The following is a 19,844-nucleotide window of genomic DNA, read 5'->3' as shown; positions in this document are numbered from 1 at the left end:
GTGCCCTTCACAAAACCACCGTGCAGCGTGGTGCTGCTGGGAGAGCTGGGCCTAACAAAAGCCCGCAGAGGAGACTGGCAGGCCTGCAGGTCCGCCCCAGCGCACAGGCCCGGGCCCCCTCCGTGAGGAGGCTTGCGGGTTTCTCCTGGTGCCAGTTTCCAGGGGTGACGGGCCTCTGCACAGCCCCCCTCCCAGAAGATGTAGGTCTTCAGCCTCCTGGCTTCTTGGCCTCCTCGGGGAGTTCCGTCCTGCTCACAGTGGGCCCAGATGGGGCCGGGAAGCACTCTCCCCTTCTCCAGCATCACCCCCACCCTCTTCTGCCTTCACCGAGCCAGTTTTGTTCTAAACATCTTAAGAATCTGAGTGCCCAAAACTGCGCTGGTGGTGCTCTATTATCATCTGTTTAATTCTCATTACATCCTCATGAAAAAGGTATCATTATATTCCTTTATGATGGGGAAGTTGAAGTTTAATTTATCATTTGTCAAGCTTAGTTGACCACAGAACCCCATTATGACACTTCTGCCAATATGCGGAAACTTGATAGGAACATTGTTTTGAAGATGGTGGGTTTCATCCAACCCCCCACATGTACAGCTGAGGGCACTGGAGGGTCAGGTCAAGGTCCCACAGTTGGTTGAGAGCAAGTGGGAGGCTAAAGCTCCTTTTTCTTGTCTAAGTCTGCCCTCCGCTCCACCTGCCTGGTGAAGCCGTTCTAGAAATACCATTACCGTGAAGTCAATGGATTATGTCTCAGGTTAACGGGGAGGATGCAGGGCCCCTGGTGACAATGCTCAAGGCTTCAGGTGTAGCAAGTGTGGATTCTGCCCAGCACTGTGTACAAGTTTGCAGGCAACCACCACTCTGAAGAGGCCTTTAGGTTTTAGGACGCATGAAGCTCTTTTTAGTCTAGTTGTTTTAGTTTTCTAACTCACTTGTGGACTTTCTCAAGTTTGTTTCCTACTTCTTTGGCTAATAGCTCACCATCAACTTAAATGACACAAGGCTTCACAGAGGCCCTGCAGTGCCAAGGCAGTGGAATTTGGTGACACTTTTCAGACTGGTGTTGCTGACAGAATCTGTGAGTGCTAAGTTCTCCCCAGGGCAGACCCATCATCAGTTCCTTTCATGGCTGAGCTGATCCCTGGATGGTCTTTATTTCCTCCTGCCATGTCTGCAGGCTCCTGGCTGGCTGCCTTCAGGCCTTTTATGATCCCTTGAACCTACAGAGTTGAAAAAGAAATTCACAAGTTGTCATCCGACACCATTTTCCAAAGACTCAGTGCTATCTTGAACATGCACATATGCATTATGATGATTGGGAAAGAGTTTATGGCTTTTAGGGGCATATTTTGTCCTTCTGCAGTACCCATGGGGCCCTGCTTTTCATATGCTTCAGCCTGTGGTTTAAAGAAGGGGCTTTTGTGGGAATGAAGCCCATCCTTGGAGGCTGGAGTTTCCTGAAGAAGCTTTGAAAAATGCCTCATTCCCAACTTTACAATGACTGGAAAGTGATGGTCTTTGAATAGCTCAATATGAAAAAAATATGGGCACTTTCCTAAAAGGAGCACCCCAAATGAAAAAAATGTGTTCACCATTGGAAAAAAAATTTTCAGCCCTGAAATGGATTCCAGAAAATATTTTATGTTGGGGCAAGGGGCGGTGGTCAAGAGGAAGGAGTGAGAAAAAGGAAAAAACAAACAAACAAACAAAAACCAACAAAAAAGAATGAGAAGAAAAGAAAAACAGATGTGAATCTTAAAATATTTCAAGCATAGATATCTGAAATACTGTTTAATGTATTTAAGGCTGTTCTGTGAAATCTTTTTTTTTTTTAAAGGAGATTGTGGGGTGGGAGATGCAGGGGCAGAGGGAGAGAATCCGGAGCAGACTCCCTGCTGATCGGGGAGCCCAATAAACGGACTGATCTATGACCCTGAGATCATGACCTGAGCTGAAATCACAAGTTGGACGCTCAACTGACTGAGCCACCCAGGCGCCCCAAGACTAGTCTGTGAAGTCCTAAAGGTGATTGATCAGGCTTTTTAAATGGAGCCACTAGATTTACAAGCACATAATGAGTGATAATGTCCCCAGAGCAAATAAACAGCAGGAAATGTCCCAGATCTGGACTGCCTTTTAAATCAGTGTTTTTGTTTGTGGAGAGAAATTAAAAGTTAGGATGATTATTTTTAACAAAATCACACAAACTTTTATCTACAGCATCACTTGATTGAGGCAAACAAGTTGTCTTGAATTCTTCATTTCGCTTATATGTAGGTTGTTAGATTAAATAAAAATACAGGTTGCCCTATGCAATGTTTCGGGATGAACTTACACTAAAACATTGTTATTTAGTACTTACACTAAAACACTGTTACTTATCTGAAATTCAAATTTAACTGGATGTCTTGAATTTTATTCAACCACCCTGTATGTGCAGATTCAGTAGAATCTGACTTTCCAAACTGAAGGTTGAGACAAGAGTTTTGCGGCTGTGATGAGGGAAGATCAGCTGGAAAATATTACAGCTTTCTGAGTTCCTGTCTGTGCCTGGGAAACATAAGTGATGGAATGGGAAGATGAGAATTCAGAACAGGATAGCAAAAAAGACTTTGGGAGGGGAGAGAGGCAGGGCACAAGGAGACAAAACGGAGAATAATGCCCAGAAAGGAAGGGGTTCCTGGAAGAGACTCTTGGAGAAGCAGGGTGACTAGAGAGAAAAGGGAAATGCGGGCACTGAAAAATTTTTTAACAGCTTGATGGCTTTCTCATATTTATCCTCCCTCTGCTCTGCGGACCTTGGAATTCCTTATGTGCTTATCAAGCGAGTTCTCTTTAAGAGGAAGTTCGGTCCTTGCCCCCCAACGCCCGCCGCCCCGCAAAGAGCTCCGGGCTCCCCCTGGTGGCTGTCGTGGGTATCGCCCCCCCCAGCCCCTGCCTCATTTATCCCGGAGAATCCTCATCTCCCACTTTCCCTCTTAGAAGCTGCCCATCAGCTTCCTTCGCTTTTGCGGTCTTGCTCTTTTTCCGTCGGCTTATTCATTCGGAGCCTGCCTTCGACGTGACACCTCCCAACTGTTCTGGCCCCCGGGAACAGGCCACACAGAGCTGGTCATTGTTGCCCCAGTTCGGGGACCACCCGGGTGGGAACAGAGACTGCGCGCCGCCGCGGAGGCCGGATGATTGACAGCAGCCTCGGGTCAAGTGCCCAGCGGCCGCCCGGAAAGAGGGCTCCCTGCACCGCCCCCCCCCCGCTCCCCTCCCCCGCAGGATGCTCTTCACTGGGCTCCCAGCGCTTCCTCTAAGCTCCCTTCAGACCCGCGCAATTAACAGCACTAAAATCCCTGTTTTCAGCATGGTGTGTATGAATGAAGACTTACAAAAAAGGGTTTTATTTGGAGAGTGAAACTATTTAACTTGGGAAAGGGAACCCTGCTGGGGGCGAGCCAGTGGTGCTGAAGGGATAAATATGAGAAAGGGAACACACAGAACCCCAAATTCTCAAAGCGGAGGATTTAAAAATTTTGTTAGAAATGTATTCACTTACCAGAAACATTTTTAAAAAGTTCACCCGAAAAATTTTCAGTTAAGTTTGTGAACAGATCTGTTCCCTTCTCCATCATCTTCTGCGCCGCCGCCCCCCCGCCCCCCACTCCCAACAGGCCATACAGTCCCACCTTGACAGAGCTGCTATATCCCTCAACCCGTAATGGCGCTTCCGCAGACCTCCCACAGGCTGATGACCAGCTTCTCAGGCCTGCACTGTGGAGGGGTTCAGGGTGCGGGGCAAAATCCAGCTTAAGCGGCAGAAGTGAGAAAAAGGCTGGTGACTGCTGGAGGAAGCACTTCCCTGAATGCTTTTGTGTCCGGAATGTCCTACATACAGATAGGGGTCCCCTCAAGGTGGCCAGAGCTGGTTTGGTTCCCTCAGACTGTGAGCAGTCTCCTTCCACTTCCCCAACCAACTATTTGAAGATCACAGATGCCTTGAAAAAAAGGATGTACTGATCAAAGAGCGATTTGTAAATTTTTTGGCCAAAAGATCCTTCAGACTACCCTGACTTTTGTGTTAACTTTCCTCTTCCTAGCTGTTTTCCTTTTGCGTGTTTCTCTGAACAATATTTTGGGAATCTGAAAAGTATATAAGTGAATCTAAAGATCAGTTTGGTGAGCATTAACTTCATCATGATATTAAATCTTTCTATCCAAGAATATTGCATATCTGTCCATTCATTGAGGTCTCTCACAGTCTTGCAATAAAGTTTTATATTTTTTCTCAGTAAAAAAAAAAGATCCTTCAGAGAAACAGATGGAAATTAAAACGTCAACCCCAGAAAAAAACCAAACACACAAAACCTTCCCCACAATTTCAAGGCAAACTCATTCAAGTCTTCACAAGGATGACGTAAGGATTTACAGACCCTACTTAAGAACCTCTCCTCTGTTGCCTACAGGTAGAGAGAGGGTCAGATTAAAGAGTCTCCAGACACAACTTCAACCTGGGCATTCCATATTATCGTCTGCCAATTCTTTATTAAAAGCCTGAGGGGAAAAGCAGTAGTCCAAAAGTTGTTCTTTATGAATAGAAGGCGTTCCCGAGCACAGGGGCTGCTTCTGAAACATCCCTTGAGATCTTATTTGGCTCTTTTCACAAATGGCAGCACAAATCACATAGATAAATCTACTAATTTGAAGGCCAGGCAGGAAATTACTTTTTTGGAAGAGCCAATGGTGGTGTTACCCTTTTCTAATCCTCACATGGACATGATTCAATTTATCTGAGAAATTTATGTGGACAAGTAAGTGCAGGCCGACACAGCAAAGTGCTTCCTTCACCAACTCTCCTTTCTGGCTCCGGTTCTAGGAGTTGGGCAGGGAGAGAGCATATGTCCTCACTTATTTTCTGGTGACTGGTTCCCCCAGCTCGTCCTTCCACTATGTTACCTAGTATCGTCTAGAAAAATCTGCGTGGTATTCTTTCCCAGCGTTGCCCTGAGCTCACTACAATACTTCCAGGGATGGAACATGGATTTTCCTTCAGGGAGAAGAATAGCAACAAAATACACAATTATAATGTAAAACTAATTTTTTTCTTTATTGAAAATACATCTACAAAGTAATGCTTCTCAGTCCCCACTGGGCGCATGCAGATGCAGAGCCTGTGATGGGCTGGCAAGAGGATCATCCTAGAGGATTTGTTTTCCATAAGAAATGGTTAGTATAAAAAAAGATCACACTGTGTAACAGAATTAATTTGACACGATTAATTTTTTGCTCTACTGGTGTCACGAGATGCCAGCCATGGATATTAACTCTTGTAGTGTATTTCCCAAATAGAGCCTTGGCATTAAATGGTTACTCCACCACAGCCTACCGTTAACTTTTGTACACATATAATGCTCATGATCTATAGAAAAAAATATCTCTAATTGTATACTGGAGGGTGGATGTCTAGATTTTCAGTCTGTTAGCATAATTAAGTCCACTCTTTACCATTTTCGGTTGGAAACTCAAACACAGCTGATATTGTCTGATAGCTCTACTCCAGGTCTTTGAATGAATACTCCTCAGGAGGTAAAAAATGAATCTCCTCTAAACCTGGGAGCTGTCTCGCCTGCAACTGATGCCCCTTCTAGTTTTTTTCTTAGAACCACAGTGGCAGTGTCTTTATACTGATTCATCTTCTACCATTTCTCTCAGGGACACAAAATAAAACCAAGCCCCACTCCTGCTGAAGGGTTTGAATGATTTGGTAAGTGGAATTCCAACACAAAGAGATATCTTGTTTCTCTCATTCTGAGAACTTCTGATTATAGTCAAAAACCTTTTCAAATCAGAGACCACCCACCCAGCTCACGGACCCTCTATTAGAGAGAGAGCTCATTCATTTGACTTCTTTTAAAAATATATGAGAAGTGACCTTCTATGTTGATAGGCAGACTTCCTTGGGGGATGATTTTGAACTGAAGAGAAAAAGCACTTCAGGTTAAAAAAAAAAAATGAGTCTCTTCGTTTTAAATTCTTCCTTAAAGATGATCTACAATCTTGGTGTTTTAAAATCCTCTCTATAATGTCAACCATGCTCCATTCTTTCCTACCTGCCTCTTTAGTGTTCCATAGTAAGACTGTGGGCACCCTTCCTAGTTGCTAGTCTTACATTTCACTTTCTAAAAGTCTATAGTCAGTTGAGGAGTGGTGGGAGACATCCTTCCCAGAGCAGTCCCTCCCATTTGGGAAGAGTAGGAAAGAAGGGAATATTTCCCCTTTCTTTGGGAAGAACTGAGCAGAGTTTCATGGATTATTCCACTCCTGGAATGGCCTCCAGCCTGGTGACTTGCATAACTGACATTTTGGACACAGGACCTGGTAAACCATACAGCCATCCCTCCCCTACTTAGAAAGGTTCATTCCCAGTTAAGTGTCCTTTCTGAAAGTCCCATGCTCCATGGGATGATACTTGCTATGGGATGTTCCAAGGGGGAATAGAGGGCAGTCTCTTCCGTGATGTCACAGGATGTCTGGGCTAGAACAGACCGTAAAGGCGTCCAGGGAACTCACTCATTTTATAGATGAGAACACTGAGGCCTGGAGATGAGATGTAACTTGCCCATGGCCACATGGAAATTTCACTTTATGTGACTCCTCACAGCTGTGCTGGCTGTGTATTCATGCTGCCCTGCTATTAATAAAATCAGGATGCAAATCAGAAGAGAAAGGGGGAAAAAAAAAAAAACCCTTCTACTCTCCCATTGATAACCGATTGTAGTTTATCAAGTTGTTTTGATACTAAAACTGAATTGTATTCTGAAGGATTTTTAACTTTTGAAAGTTGATTTAAAAGCATGTTTTAGCCCACTATTTGTTTGACTCTTCAGCTTATAAAAAATCACATTTACAGTTTTGTGTGCCACATAAACTTGTAAGATCTGATCTGACTCACAAAATCCTCCCTTGCTTTTGGATGAATACTTCCCAATCCTATCAGAGTACGCAGGAAAAGGGAGGTAAGGGGCTTCCTGGACAGAATGAGTTGTAACAGATGGAAACATTTTACAATGGTTTGCAAATCACCTGCTGCTCAAGAAAACATTTTTTGTGTGTGTTAGTCTACATCTTGGTTTCACTGTCAATGTGTTTCTCAGTCTCGCTTTCCTGGGCAATCAGCTGATACGGTTTCTTCATTTCATTCTCTTCGATCACGGAATTACCCATTTCCATGTCTCGGTTCTTCAGTTCGTGTCGCGACAAGTACTCCACAATGCCGGCTCCGAGGGAGTCTCCCAGCACGTTGGTGGTGGTGCGGAGGCGGTCCCTGGGGTGGGGGTGGGGGGGCAGAAAAAACGGGGCTTCTGTGAACATCACGTGATTTCAGCTCATACTTTGAACCAGCTGCTAAATCTTTAGAGGCATCTTTTAAAATTCGGCTTGGTGTATCCACCAACTGCAACATTACATAGTAGACACATAATGCTTATAACAGTAGTTACTGAAAGTCATAAGGACACATGGATGACCAATGTTCAGCTACTATGTATGTATGTCATGTTAGAGCACCAACAGTGGGGCGTGAGCCCTCCCTTTCTCCTTCTATTTAAAATTTCTCTCTGCCTCTCTTTCCTACAATTCACTTTCCTTTATACCAGTCATTCTCAAAGTGTGATCCAGAGACCCCCGAGGGCCCCTGAGGTCAAAACTATTTTCATAATAATGCAAAGATGGTTTTGGCCATTTCATTCTCCTTTTCTGATGAATGCCTAGGTGGGGTTTTGCAAAGACTACAACACAAGAGATGCCACAACAGACTGAATGCAGAGTAGTTAACCAGCTGTCTTGAATTAAGCCAGACACCAAGGAGATTTCCAAAAATGTAAAATGGTATCGTTCTTGTCCCTAAATTTTTGGTTTGGCAAATGATATCTTTTTCACAAAAAAATGCCATCTATGTTAAGATGTAATGAGTTTATTATTGTAACCTCTAAGTGAATTTAACATTTAAAAAATTTCTGTTTTCCTAATATGATAACTACTGATAGCTATAACCCACATAGATAAAAGCTTTTTGGGTCCTCGATAATTTTTAAGTGTAGAGGGGCCCTGAGGCTAAAAGCTTTGAGAACCACAGCTTTGTACTATAACAGTCCTCATGGCAGGTGAGTGCTGACTGTGGCCCAACAGTGGGCTGAATGCCAGGCATCGCTGCACGTAATCCTCAAGCAGCACGGGGAGGTGGATGGCATTATCATTTCCATGTTACAGAGCAGGAAACTAGGATGGCTGGGGAACCTGCCCAACGTCACACAGGGCTGGGACGCAAACACAGATCCAAGTGACTGTGGGACTCATGCTCTCAACTGATTACCCTCCTCCCACTTATCGTTCCCCGAGCACACCCGTCAACTCTTCATAATCCTTCCAGTGAAGGCAACATGCAGTTGACTCCAGCACCTATTGGAGCCTTCTAGGCATTCACTTTGGGCATCCTGTGGAAAATTTTTTTGCAAGTGAAAGGGAATTTATGAGAGAAAAGATGTCAGCTAGAAGGGCGAGGAGAACATGGAAGAGGGATGGGCCTTCGAGATTAGGGTCTGAGGGGCTGGAAGGTGCCTTTCTTGGAACATTCCCCAGAGCCCAAAGTCAATTCTACTTAATGACGCTAGTGCTCTTCCCACCGCATGGCTGTCCCTCTCCCTGCCGGGTTCAGATGGGAACATCTGTGCTGCATTTACGCCATTGGAACGGGAGGCCCAAGGAGGAGGGCCTGAGCCAGCGTGTGAGGCCTGTCGTTCTGCTCTGGCCACCGTGGGGATGTGTTGTGCAATTCAGAAAATGCCTGGCTGATTTATGTTGGCTTTGCAGACGGCCCGTTTCCCAATCGCTGAATGGCTCTGTGCAGTGAGAAGGGCAGTTGCCAGATGCGCCCCCCGGGCTGCTGAGGGCGTGCGTGCGCGTGGCGTCCGCGCCTCGGTCTCTAGACAAGGGCAGGGACTAGGTGGCGAAGACAATTTAATCACCAGCCACGCTGCCCCTCTTGGTGGAGCCTTTTGGGCAGGTGGGCCGAGCTGCCTGGCACCCTGGAATACCGGGCGGGGGGGGGGGGACGCTTGGGACAGCAAGCCGGAAGGCAGTCCGAGCTGACTCACAGGAACCAGTCCACGGCGATGATGAGCGTGATGTCGTCGGTGGGCAGGCCCACAGACGTCAGCACGATGACCATGGTGACCAGGCCCGCCTGAGGGATCCCTGCTGCCCCAATACTGGCAGCTGTGGCTGTGATGCTGTTAAAAGAAGTTCCAAAACATAAAACATTCGTACACGCGCCCCCGACAGAGAGTACGCCGGCGAAGCACGACGGCGGCGCCGGGGTCCGACTTGCCGAGGTAACAGAAGACGATACGCTTCAGAAAAATTTCAAGGAGACTGTGGAAAAACCCCACTGAGCTAACACTAATATGTATCAAGGGCTTATTAGGTGCCATCTGATACGCTAAGCCTGCCTTACCTCCTTTGATCCTCACAACGACCCTTCGGAAGTCGGTCCTATTATTATAGCCATTTTTAAATGAAGACATTGGGGCTGACAGACTTTTTCACATACCTGAAAATATTTTATAGGGTCTAAAATACTGTATTGCTACAATAACAATTTGTTTCCTATAATTCCTCTAGGCAAGTAGAGGATTGTAAAGATACTGAACTTGTATGATTAATGTGGTCAGGAAAAAAATTAAATATATTAATTCTAAAGCAAAATGATTTATGAACAAAGTTCTGTACCACTATAAATATTTTTTATGGAGGTAGTGTAGACCCGGTTTGTAAGGCACACAACCTTGTCTGGGACTCTGTTAAATACCTATTTGATATAGTCTGATGTGAGAATGTGAAAATGTTTTATCAAGAGTAAAATATTACCTAGGTATAAAGTAGAATTAATAAAAGTAAGTCTGTAGAAGAGACTATTATGGTTCCCTTATATTGTTCCTCTTCTATGGTACTAGAATGTTTAGCTGGTCCATGGCTGCCCAGAATGAAGACTACATTTCCCAGCCTCCCTTGGAGCTTAGACTAAATTCTGGCCAATGAGATATGGATGAAGGTGATCAAGTGCCTTGCAGACTGTGCCCTCTTCCGCTTCTCAGTGGCTAGGATTTGAAGGTGGTGATAAGCCATCTGGACCTTTTGGATGAGGGTAATACCTCAGGAATATTGGAATCAAAGCCTGGGTCCCTTACACTGTATAAAACACCTACCAGCCTTGAGAGCTTTGAGAAAGAAAGTCACTCTTATTGTTATTATAATATTTTGCTCTGTCACATGCAACTGAGCCTTTTTTATAACTCAGGGCTTTTCAACCCAGTACACCAAGGTATGCCCAAGAATAGGTTATGGTCAGCTGAGATATTGATCTCCCAGCCCCAGTGTAGCTAGACTGTGCTCAGGGCTCCCAGAACCCTCAGACCAGTCACGTCTGGCCGTGATCAGCCTCATTTTTTAATATCATAACGCATCCTACAGCTATTATTATTTTCTAATAACTCAAAACATATATACAGAGTCTAACATAACTTATTTCTACATAAACCTATAGGTACACATACACACACACACACACACAAAGTGGGGGGATTGACAGAGCTTAAAACTAGACTAAAGTGACATGAAAACCAAATGCAAGCCAAAAATCTGGATTTTATCTTGGTCTAGGGAAAAGAGTTGTAAAAGGCAATTTTGGGGCAACTGGGGAAATTATTCTGGAAGTATTTTAAAGAATCTTACTATTGTGGTTTTGTAAAAAATGATTCTTATGCTCAGGAGATGCATGTTGGACTATGTACACGTAAAATGTAATGAAGGGAGAGAAAGAAAAAAGCAAAAATGGTAAAATGTTATCAATTGTTGGATCTAGGTAGATGTTTGTTGTAATATCATTTCAACTTTCCCATTTGTAAGATAATTTTTATAATAAAGAGTTGTGAAAAAACCTGACTTATTTTGATATCCAAAATAAATTGCTAATAATAATTAAACACACACACACACACACACAGAGAAGAACAAAGTCTGATCTGGCTTGTGAGGCTTAAAGTCTCCCTTACACTTACTTATTGGCCTATTGTGCATAACTGACTTTCAGTAAGCAAAAACAGGGGATTATAATCGCATATACACATGCATATGCGCAGGCTATCTCCAGAAGAATATAAAAGAAATTAGCAAGCAACAGTGGCTGCCTCTGGAGAAGGAAACTAAAAAATTAGGGGAAAGTATGGAAAGGAAAATTACCTTTCACTAGACACCTTTCACTAGACACCTCAAATATAATAGTTAAAAAAGTAGTCCACAGAAATAAAATTCTCAACTTGTTTGTCAATGGGGTCTCTTATCTATTTTATACTGCCTCAAAAATTAACCTAAGAGAAAACGTTAATCCAGTTTTTCAAGTGTATTTTAATTTTTTTGGAAAGATTTTATTTATTTATTTGACAGAGAGAGAGCACAAGTAGGGGGAGCAGCAGAGGGAGAGGGAGAAGCAGGCTATCTGCTGAGTGGGGAGCCCCATGTGGGGCTTGAACCCAGGACCCTGGGATCATGACCTGAGCTGAAGGCAGACGCTTAACCGACTGAGCCGCCCAGGCGCCCCGTATCTTAATTTTTTAATACTGGCAATAAAAGCTAACATATCTTAATACCTTTTAAAACTGAAGTATAATCTAACATTTTTTTAGAAAGAAATATCCATACTATGTATTCTGTAGATTCTAAAAGGAAAGAGCTAGATGTTTTATCGATGGTATATTGATAAGTCAACCCAGCAACAAGCAGTGCGTATGGCATGATTACATTAACTATACAAAAAGAGTCTGTGTGTCTAGGTGTAGGAAAAGTTCTTTATACCCCAAACATTAACAGTGGTGACCTACAGAAAGATGGGGGGTGATGGTGCCAGGGAAGCACATTTTTTTAACTTCTACATTTCTATATTATTAGAATTTCATTATTAATAAATATATATATCTGTAATTTTAAAAAATGAATAAAAATATCTAAATATCAAAAATAAATCTACTGCCACAAACCCCCAACCTCCTGTTTAGGTTTGATCCCCTTTCCAAACAGTTTCTTCATCCAATCCCCGATCACCATCTCATTTAAAGTCATTCTTAAGAATATGTGCAGAACTTTCTTCATACCTGATTGTAATGATCTGTCCAAAGTTCAGCTCAAAGTTGTTAACTTGAGCAATGAAAATGGCAGCCAAAGCCTCGTAGAGGGCGGTCCCATCCATGTTAATGGTGGCCCCCACTGGGAGCACGAATCTGGTGACACGTTTGTCCACGCCATTGTTTTCCTCCAAGCACTTGAAGGTGATGGGTAGGGTAGCAGAACTGAGAATGGTTAAAAAAGGGCGTGTCAGCTGACTGTCCAGATCTTTCAGACCATGACTACGTGTTTGGATTTCGGACAGAGTTCCTTCCTCTCCCATGTCCTAATTTAAAGGGAACTAAGTCAGCACTTGTATAAATAGAGGAACAGGGTTAGGAGTGCGTGGGTTGCCTCCCTGGGTTATTTGGCAGCTCTCCTGCTCCTGGGTTCTTCTGTGAGGCATCGTTTGTGATTATTCCCCTCTCCCCACACCTGCGCCGAGGGACTCTGTCATCTTTCCCTCAGGCACAGGTCAGCTGGAAGAGAGAGATGACAGTGGGCAGGAAAGGAATAGCTGATTTCCATTTGTCTCCCCAAAGGGTATACAGCCAACCATTCCCTGAATCCCAACTAGGTCTGAGGAGCACCTGCGTGAAAATACCAATTCATATGCCCTGAAGTTTGAAACCCAGAACCATTCCCTCCCCCCAACCCCCGCCCCGCCCCTCACCACCACTACAGGATTCTGGATCAAAGTTAAGTTTGAGATACATTTTCTGATAGGGGTAAACCACACATATGTACATCCCTACCTGGAGGAGGTTCCAAGAGCTGTGATGAGTGCTTGCAGCAACCCTCCGATAAAAACCCAAGGGTTCTTCCGCGTTACCAAGAAGTAGAGGAGGGGCAAGACAATGACGGCGTGAATGAGCAAGCCAACGATGACGGTCACCGTGTACATGGCAAGCTGCCCCCCAATCACTCCCATGTCTTCCATCTCAACAATTTTCCCTGCAATCAGGAAGAGGATGCCCAGAGGGGCGTACCTATGTAGAAGCAACACAAGCACGGTTGGAAGTCTGATTTCCAACGAGCTATTCCACAGAAACTACCAAGTGGCAAGAAAACATGAGAGAGAGTTGATTGCCAAACTTTTTGTACCCAGGATGCTATCAGAACTTGCAGAAACTGTGAAGTTCTTTTAAAAATATAAATAGCACATAATAAGGCTTTCCTCTCACTCAGAATTTCTCTAGGTCACAATTTTTCTTTTTTTTTCTCCTGAGCCTATGAAAAAAGACTGGTACGGACGTTTTTAAACTCACCTCTTTTTCTAGATCACTCTCCTTTCACCCCACCTGGGTCACTTTTGTGGTCCTCAGAAGCCACCCAACTCCCCCTGCCTTTTGTTCTCCTTCTAAGTACCCCGAACAGCCAGAATCCACTGAACCAATATCCAGACTTTTAGAAGCATTTCCCACATCAGAGCTGATTTTCAAGTTAAAGCAAGATGCACACAATGCCATTTCAGTGTTTTAGATTTGTAGTCATCGTTCTTAATCAAAGTCTGCTTTTATTATTTTTTCCCCACATTACACACCACTTACAATATTACTTAGCATCAGTCTTCAAATCAACTCTTAAATAAATTTACTCTAAGAATAAATTTTATGGGGGGAGCTTGGTGGCTCAATTGGTTAAGCGTCTGCCTTTGGCTCAGGTCATGATCTCAGGGTCCTGTGATCGAGCCCTGAGTTGGGCTCCCTGCTCAAGGGGGAGCCTGCTTCTTTCTCTCCCTCTGCCCTTCTCCCCTGCTCCTTCTCTTTCACTCTCTCTCGCTCACTTAAGAAAAAGAAAAAAAAAGAATAAATTTTATGATATGGTGCAAATGGAAAACTAGTACCATTTGCTATAGATCGAAGGCAACTGTATAATAAATTCAAAGCTACTAAAATTAATAATGTGCATGTACATACTACCACGATCAGGTTATGGGTGTTCTAATTAAGTAATTATCACCCACAGGCTGCTACTGACATTTGTGATCTTCCCCCCCGCAGACTGGCAAGAAGGAACAACTGAGACACAAAATAACTCGTAGGTATGACAACCTTTGTTGCATAAAGGTCCCTCTGTCCCGCTTTCAACTCCCTTTGTCTGACGTGCCCAATAAAGCACAACCAAACTCACGTTACCAAAAACAGAGGGGCCAATCACCCTTAAGGAGAAGGGTCTGCTGGGAACGGTGGAGGTCTTATTTCAAGTTGAAAACACAATGCTTCTTTTTAAAAGTCCTTTCAAAACACAGGCCAGGAAATTATAAGACTACCTGTTTTCAGAAAAGTAATAACTCAACGTTGAATGTGCAGGCGAATGTACAGCTTGAAAAGCTACATGTGAGGTTCATTCAGCAGCCTTGAATGGGTTTCTTTCATAAAAGAGGTGAAAGGTGGAGGCATTTTAATAATATGAAGATAAATGTCCACTTTCAGCTCTGCCAGGATTTCAAAGGAGGGGCCCCAGGATTTCAACCGAGGGCTCCTGTGGAGATCACATTCTGATCAGCCTTCGTGCCCAAGTTCATATCCACCTCGTACAAGCTCCTGAAAAATGGATTTCTCTGGGCTTTGGTGGCCATAAAGACAAAGGATATTTTTAATCATGTTGGTGAGTGCTTTTCCTAGAAATGGATGCCTTCCTCCTTCCAGTGCCAAGAAGGAGTCTGGATTAGAAATAAAGGATAAAGGGAAAGCAACCCCCACATGAGGCCTAAACCAATCAAAGGGTTCTCTCCCAGCTGGCGAGAATTTACTTTCCAAGGTCAATGTTCCTCTGTGAATTTAGTCTTTTCCTTTGTGCTCTCCTCTCAACTTTATTTGAAGGAAGTTTTGTTATGACTTGTGGATTGGCATTCTATAACACTTCCCATGAGTCCCTCAGGCAGGCAGCAGGACTGCCATGATTTTACATTTCTTTCTCAGGGCTAAAAACGGAGGAGAGGAGATCTTTTTCTGATGGTCAAGGGGGCCTCTAGGTCTGCTTTGCCCTCTACTGCGAATGCTCTTCTCTTGGCTCTTTGTGTGGCTAGTTTCTCCTAGTCATTTCAGATCTTAGCAAAAAAATCACCTCCTCAGAGGCCAAAATCCAAGCAAATTTTGTCCTTCCTCCCTAGTCATTTTTTATCACATCACATAAAATAAAATCAGCTGTTTTATTTATTTTTTTCACAGCACTTGTTACTAAAGCATTTGGTTGATTTGTTTATTTTTCTATATCCTTTGAAAGACTATAAGTTCCAGGACATCCTTGTCTGTTTTCTTCATTGCTATGTCCAGAGGGCATGGCATTGTACTCCTGGTATAGAGTAGACACTTATAACTAAACAGATATAGAATGAAGGAATGAGGAATGGTATCCCACCAGCCCTGGAGTAAAGGAGTAGACACGTTGTAAGAACAAGGACGCAAACTTACTAAGAACGGCTTGCAGATGGGATCCAAGGCTACTACAGGCCCTGAAAATCATTGATTTTCTTGTGCTTACCCAAGTGAGATTGTTGCCTTTGGCTATCCTGCCTGGTGGCATCTTCCTCAGTACGGAACCCATGTTGATGGCAATAAGCATCTGTATACAGTGTATATAGGCAATGGAAATACGTACCACATTATTACTGCTACCAATCTCATGATGGCTTCGTTAAGAGAATCAAAGAACTCTCTCAGGGCTTGCCCCTGCTCTTTCATGTTGCCAATCACAAATCCAAAGCACATGGAGAAGACAACTAGTCCCAGGGCATTGACCCCATTCACAGACCCTGGAACTGGGACCAACTCCTCTGTGATCCTTGTAAGAGTCTCCATGGCCTCTGACACATTGTTTATCACGGCGCCCATGAGCGTTTCATTGGACTGGATGGGCACTTTAAAGCTCCTCTTCTCATAGTTGGTTTTAAACTTAAAAAAGAAAAGGCACAACAGGGATTAGAGGTGATTTTTGTTTTCTTCTTTTTACTTGCCTATTGTCCAAATTTTCTCTAATGATATACATTACCTTGCATTCAGAGAATAGTGTTATAGAAGGTATCTAGCATCTATCTAATCTGTGACAAACCTCTACTACTTCCTCAGCACAGACAGACAGACACACACTCAAATACAAGACAAATCATACATAACAGGAAAGAGGTATCTGGTTGAAGAGTCTGCACTAAGAAGAGTCTGAACTAAACATACACATGTGCTTTTGCTTTCTTCTGAAATCCTAATAAAATGGCTAAAATGGGCTTTTAAAAAACTGTAAATGCAAATATTCACATAGTCCCTTTACTATCTATAGGATCATGCTATGGGATCATGGACAAATCACCAAACACCATTTTGGTCTTACATCTGTGAAACAGAAATAACCACAGTGGTTCTACCTCATAGGGTTGTTGTAATGACTAAATTAAGCATAATATATGAGAATACCTTGTAAATTTTAAAGTACTACACTAAGGTTGGTTAATGGTGCTCAGTGACAAAGCCCTTCGGGGACTAGACTTAGCTGGAGATTTCAGTGAATATTAAAAATTTAAAACCCCCCTATGCACCCCTATGTTTATAACAGCATTATCTACAATAGCCAAATTATGGAAGCAACCCAAGTGTCCATCAATAGATGAATGGATAAAGAAGATTCCACACAATGGAATATTATTCAGCCATAAAAAGAATGAAATCTTGCCATTTGCAATAACATGGATGGATCTAGAGAGTATAATGCTAAGCAAAATAAGTCAGAGAAAGACAGATACCATATGATTTCACTCATATGTGGAATTTAAGAAACAAACAAAGGAAAAAAAAAGAGACAGAGACAAACCAAGAAACAGACTCTTAGCTATAGAGAACAAACAGATGGTTATCAGAGGAGGGGGTGGGAGGGGATAAGAGATGGGGGCAATAGGTGATGGGAATTAAAGAGTACACTTATCATGATGAGCACTGAATAATGTATAGAACTGTTGAATCACTATATGGTATACCTGAAATTAATATAACACTGTATGTTAACTAGATTTAGTTATTTATATATATATATATATACACATACATATTTATTGTATATGTTATATATATACTAATTCTAGTATACTAGTATTTAAAAAATAGTGAAATTTAAAAAAAATTAAAATCCAAAAACAATGGTCTTCAAGGCATTTCTGACAATATCAAGGCATTTCTGATAATATCAATAGATGCTTGATTAATAGTTGAGGACAACAACCCAATTCTCAAGTCTATAAAGGAATTTCTCTTCTTATCAAGTTAGTCCTTTCCCAACAGCTTCTGCATAGATGTCCCAGACAGAAGACGCAGAGTATATAACTGTGACCATATAAAACAATTAAGCCCATCCATTTATGATTTTAATGAGAGTAGAATTCCTAGCCTTTATGTTGATAGTAGTAAAGGATCAGAGAGTAATGACGTACGGATGTTGACTGGATCTACAGTCTACGGGAAGAACGCGCAGCTGTACATGAAGTGCTGGGCCATTTCTCTACCAAGAGTGAATGGGAGACCTTTTTGTCCAGTGGGAAACAACCACTCTCAAACAAGGACGTGGCCAGCTGTCAATACTATGGACACATCCCTGAACAATCACTGATACTGCTGGTAATTCTAAATAACAAAGAAACTGGCCCGTTTTGGTCTCCTGTTCCAGTCAACTCTCAAATCTCTATTTCATTGGGATGCTTTAGGCATTTTATGGATTGTCTAGGGTAGATTTCCCATCCTGATTAGCCTTTCCTATGGCTCTAACTCTTTCCCCCTAGACACAGTTTGTAGCCTACAGAAATTGCAACCTCATTTGCATTCTGGTCTAAGACAAATAGATCTGGGAGGATACATTTGCTTCCCTTTCAAAATCCTGTAAATGCAGTCCAAAACCAAATACAATAAATCTGCTCGAGTCAGCACTTTCCCCAGTGCTGCTAGAAATCAGCATTTTTGATGTTGCCCAGTGCCAACTGACTAAGTAGAATAGTCAGCCCCATGGTGCTGGGGTTGGCTGGTTGGATTGAAAGGGGTTTATTATTTATGGTTATTGCAGGTTTTGAATAAAGAAAGTTTGATTTTGGCTTCTTAGACTTTTTTTTTTTTTTTTTTAAAGAAAGGATTCTGTTTGAATTTTGCAGTGTGTGCACGGATTACCTATTAAAAATAGTCGATAACACTGGGGAGGGTATGTGCTATGGTGAGCGCTGTGAATTGTGTAAGACTGTTGAATCACAGACCTGTACCTCTGAAACAAATAATACATTATATGTTAAAAAAAAAAAAAAGAAGATAGCAGGAGGGGAAGAATGAAGGGGGGGAAATTGGAGGGGGAGACGAGCCATGAGAGACTATGGACTCTGAAAAACAAACTGAGGGTTCTAGAGGGGAGGGGGGTGGGGGGATGGGTTAGCCTGGTGATGGGTATTAAAGAGGGCACGTACTGCATGGAGCACTGGGTGTTATACGCAAACAATGAATCATGGAACACTACATCAAAAACTAATGATGTAATGTATGGTGATTAACATAACATAATAAAAAAATAAAAAACAAAAAACAAAACAAAAAAATAAAAATAGTCAATAAAAGTTAAAAAAAAAGGTGGGGGAACCATAGGGGTGACTTGAATGTATAAAAGTTAGTCCTCCATGGGGTTGGAGTTTTATTTTGTTTGCTTTAGAGATCTTAAGCAGAAGGGTTAGGGAATTACAACTAGGGCGAAGTGACACCATCTGGAGAAATGTCCGGGAACTATTATTTAACCCAGAATGTCTAATTATTTTCCTTTTAATATTTTGGGCAACAAAGCTTTTTTATTCAGGTGAAGTTAGAATGAACTTTACTCCTAACAGTAAAGTTGTATCCATAACACAGAGAGCCAAGCATTGCATGTATATGGGCTAAGAGGAACTGGACCTCACTATAGCTTCCAGGTGAGTGTTTCATCCCTTTCCAGGAAGCAGAATGTAGGAGCAGAAAAAGATAGAATTTGGAGTCAACACAATGGTTCTGAATTCTGGATCTACCGTTTATTACTTGTGAGATCTTGTGCCTATTAAATACTCCTTCTGAATTATCATAGATGAGTTGCCTCATCAATGAAATGAAGACAATGATACCCATCCCATTCATGCGAGGACCAAATGTAACATTAGTGCTTGGCACACAGCAGGCATTCGAGAAATGATGATGCCATTTCTGATATGGTTCCTCCTTTAGAATCCATAAGGCCCTTAATAGATTTTTAAAAAACAACCCGTTGGTTTTTTAAATTAAACCCAGAAACTTGAATAATCTCCGTAATCTTTAAAGCAAGTTGAAAATGTGTCTTATACTGGAGTTTGTTTACTTGGTGGGCTTTTGTGTGTGGAATGCGGGGGGCGTAGAGAGGGAGGGAGTGTCCTGATTGGCCTTCTTAATAATTAACAGAGACTCAATGAGTTATTTGTATGCAAGACTTAGAGTATCTGGCAACTAATTAGCCTTCAAAACAAGGTAAGACCTCTCCACCCCCGGCAAGTTCCTCAGAAAACCCTAGCGCTTTCCATCTCGTTGGCAAAAGAGTGTTTCTTATTGCAGAGAAATGGAAAAAAAGAAAAATAAACAAGAGGGTCCCACTCTGTGCGGTAGGCCAAAGAGGAATTTCAGAAG

At 42.6% G+C, this 19,844-nt stretch overlaps 1 protein-coding gene across 2 annotated transcripts in view; it reads right to left on the bottom strand.

The window, feature by feature from the left end:
• Positions 1-5,071: 5,071 nt before the first annotated feature.
• Positions 5,072-19,844, bottom strand: part of SLC1A3 (solute carrier family 1 member 3) — a 79,028-nt gene continuing 64,255 nt past the window's right edge. For both annotated transcript variants that reach the window (XM_006730415.3, XM_081826017.1), the window contains 5 exons: positions 15,808-16,100; positions 12,960-13,193; positions 12,195-12,389; positions 9,144-9,278; positions 5,072-7,315 (listed from right to left, as the gene is read on the bottom strand). In XM_006730415.3, the coding sequence (XP_006730478.1) occupies positions 7,111-7,315; positions 9,144-9,278; positions 12,195-12,389; positions 12,960-13,193; positions 15,808-16,100 (1,062 nt within the window). In that variant the 3' untranslated portion in view covers positions 5,072-7,110. The remainder of the gene's footprint in view (positions 7,316-9,143; positions 9,279-12,194; positions 12,390-12,959; positions 13,194-15,807; positions 16,101-19,844) is intronic.

Source organism: Leptonychotes weddellii, chromosome 7 (genome assembly GCF_054177405.1).
Source record: "Leptonychotes weddellii isolate Sample4059 chromosome 7, ASM5417740v2, whole genome shotgun sequence".
Taxonomy (NCBI): Eukaryota; Metazoa; Chordata; class Mammalia; order Carnivora; family Phocidae; genus Leptonychotes; species Leptonychotes weddellii.
Note: the sequence above shows the minus strand (reverse complement) of the source record. Positions and strands in the feature narration are given on the sequence as shown.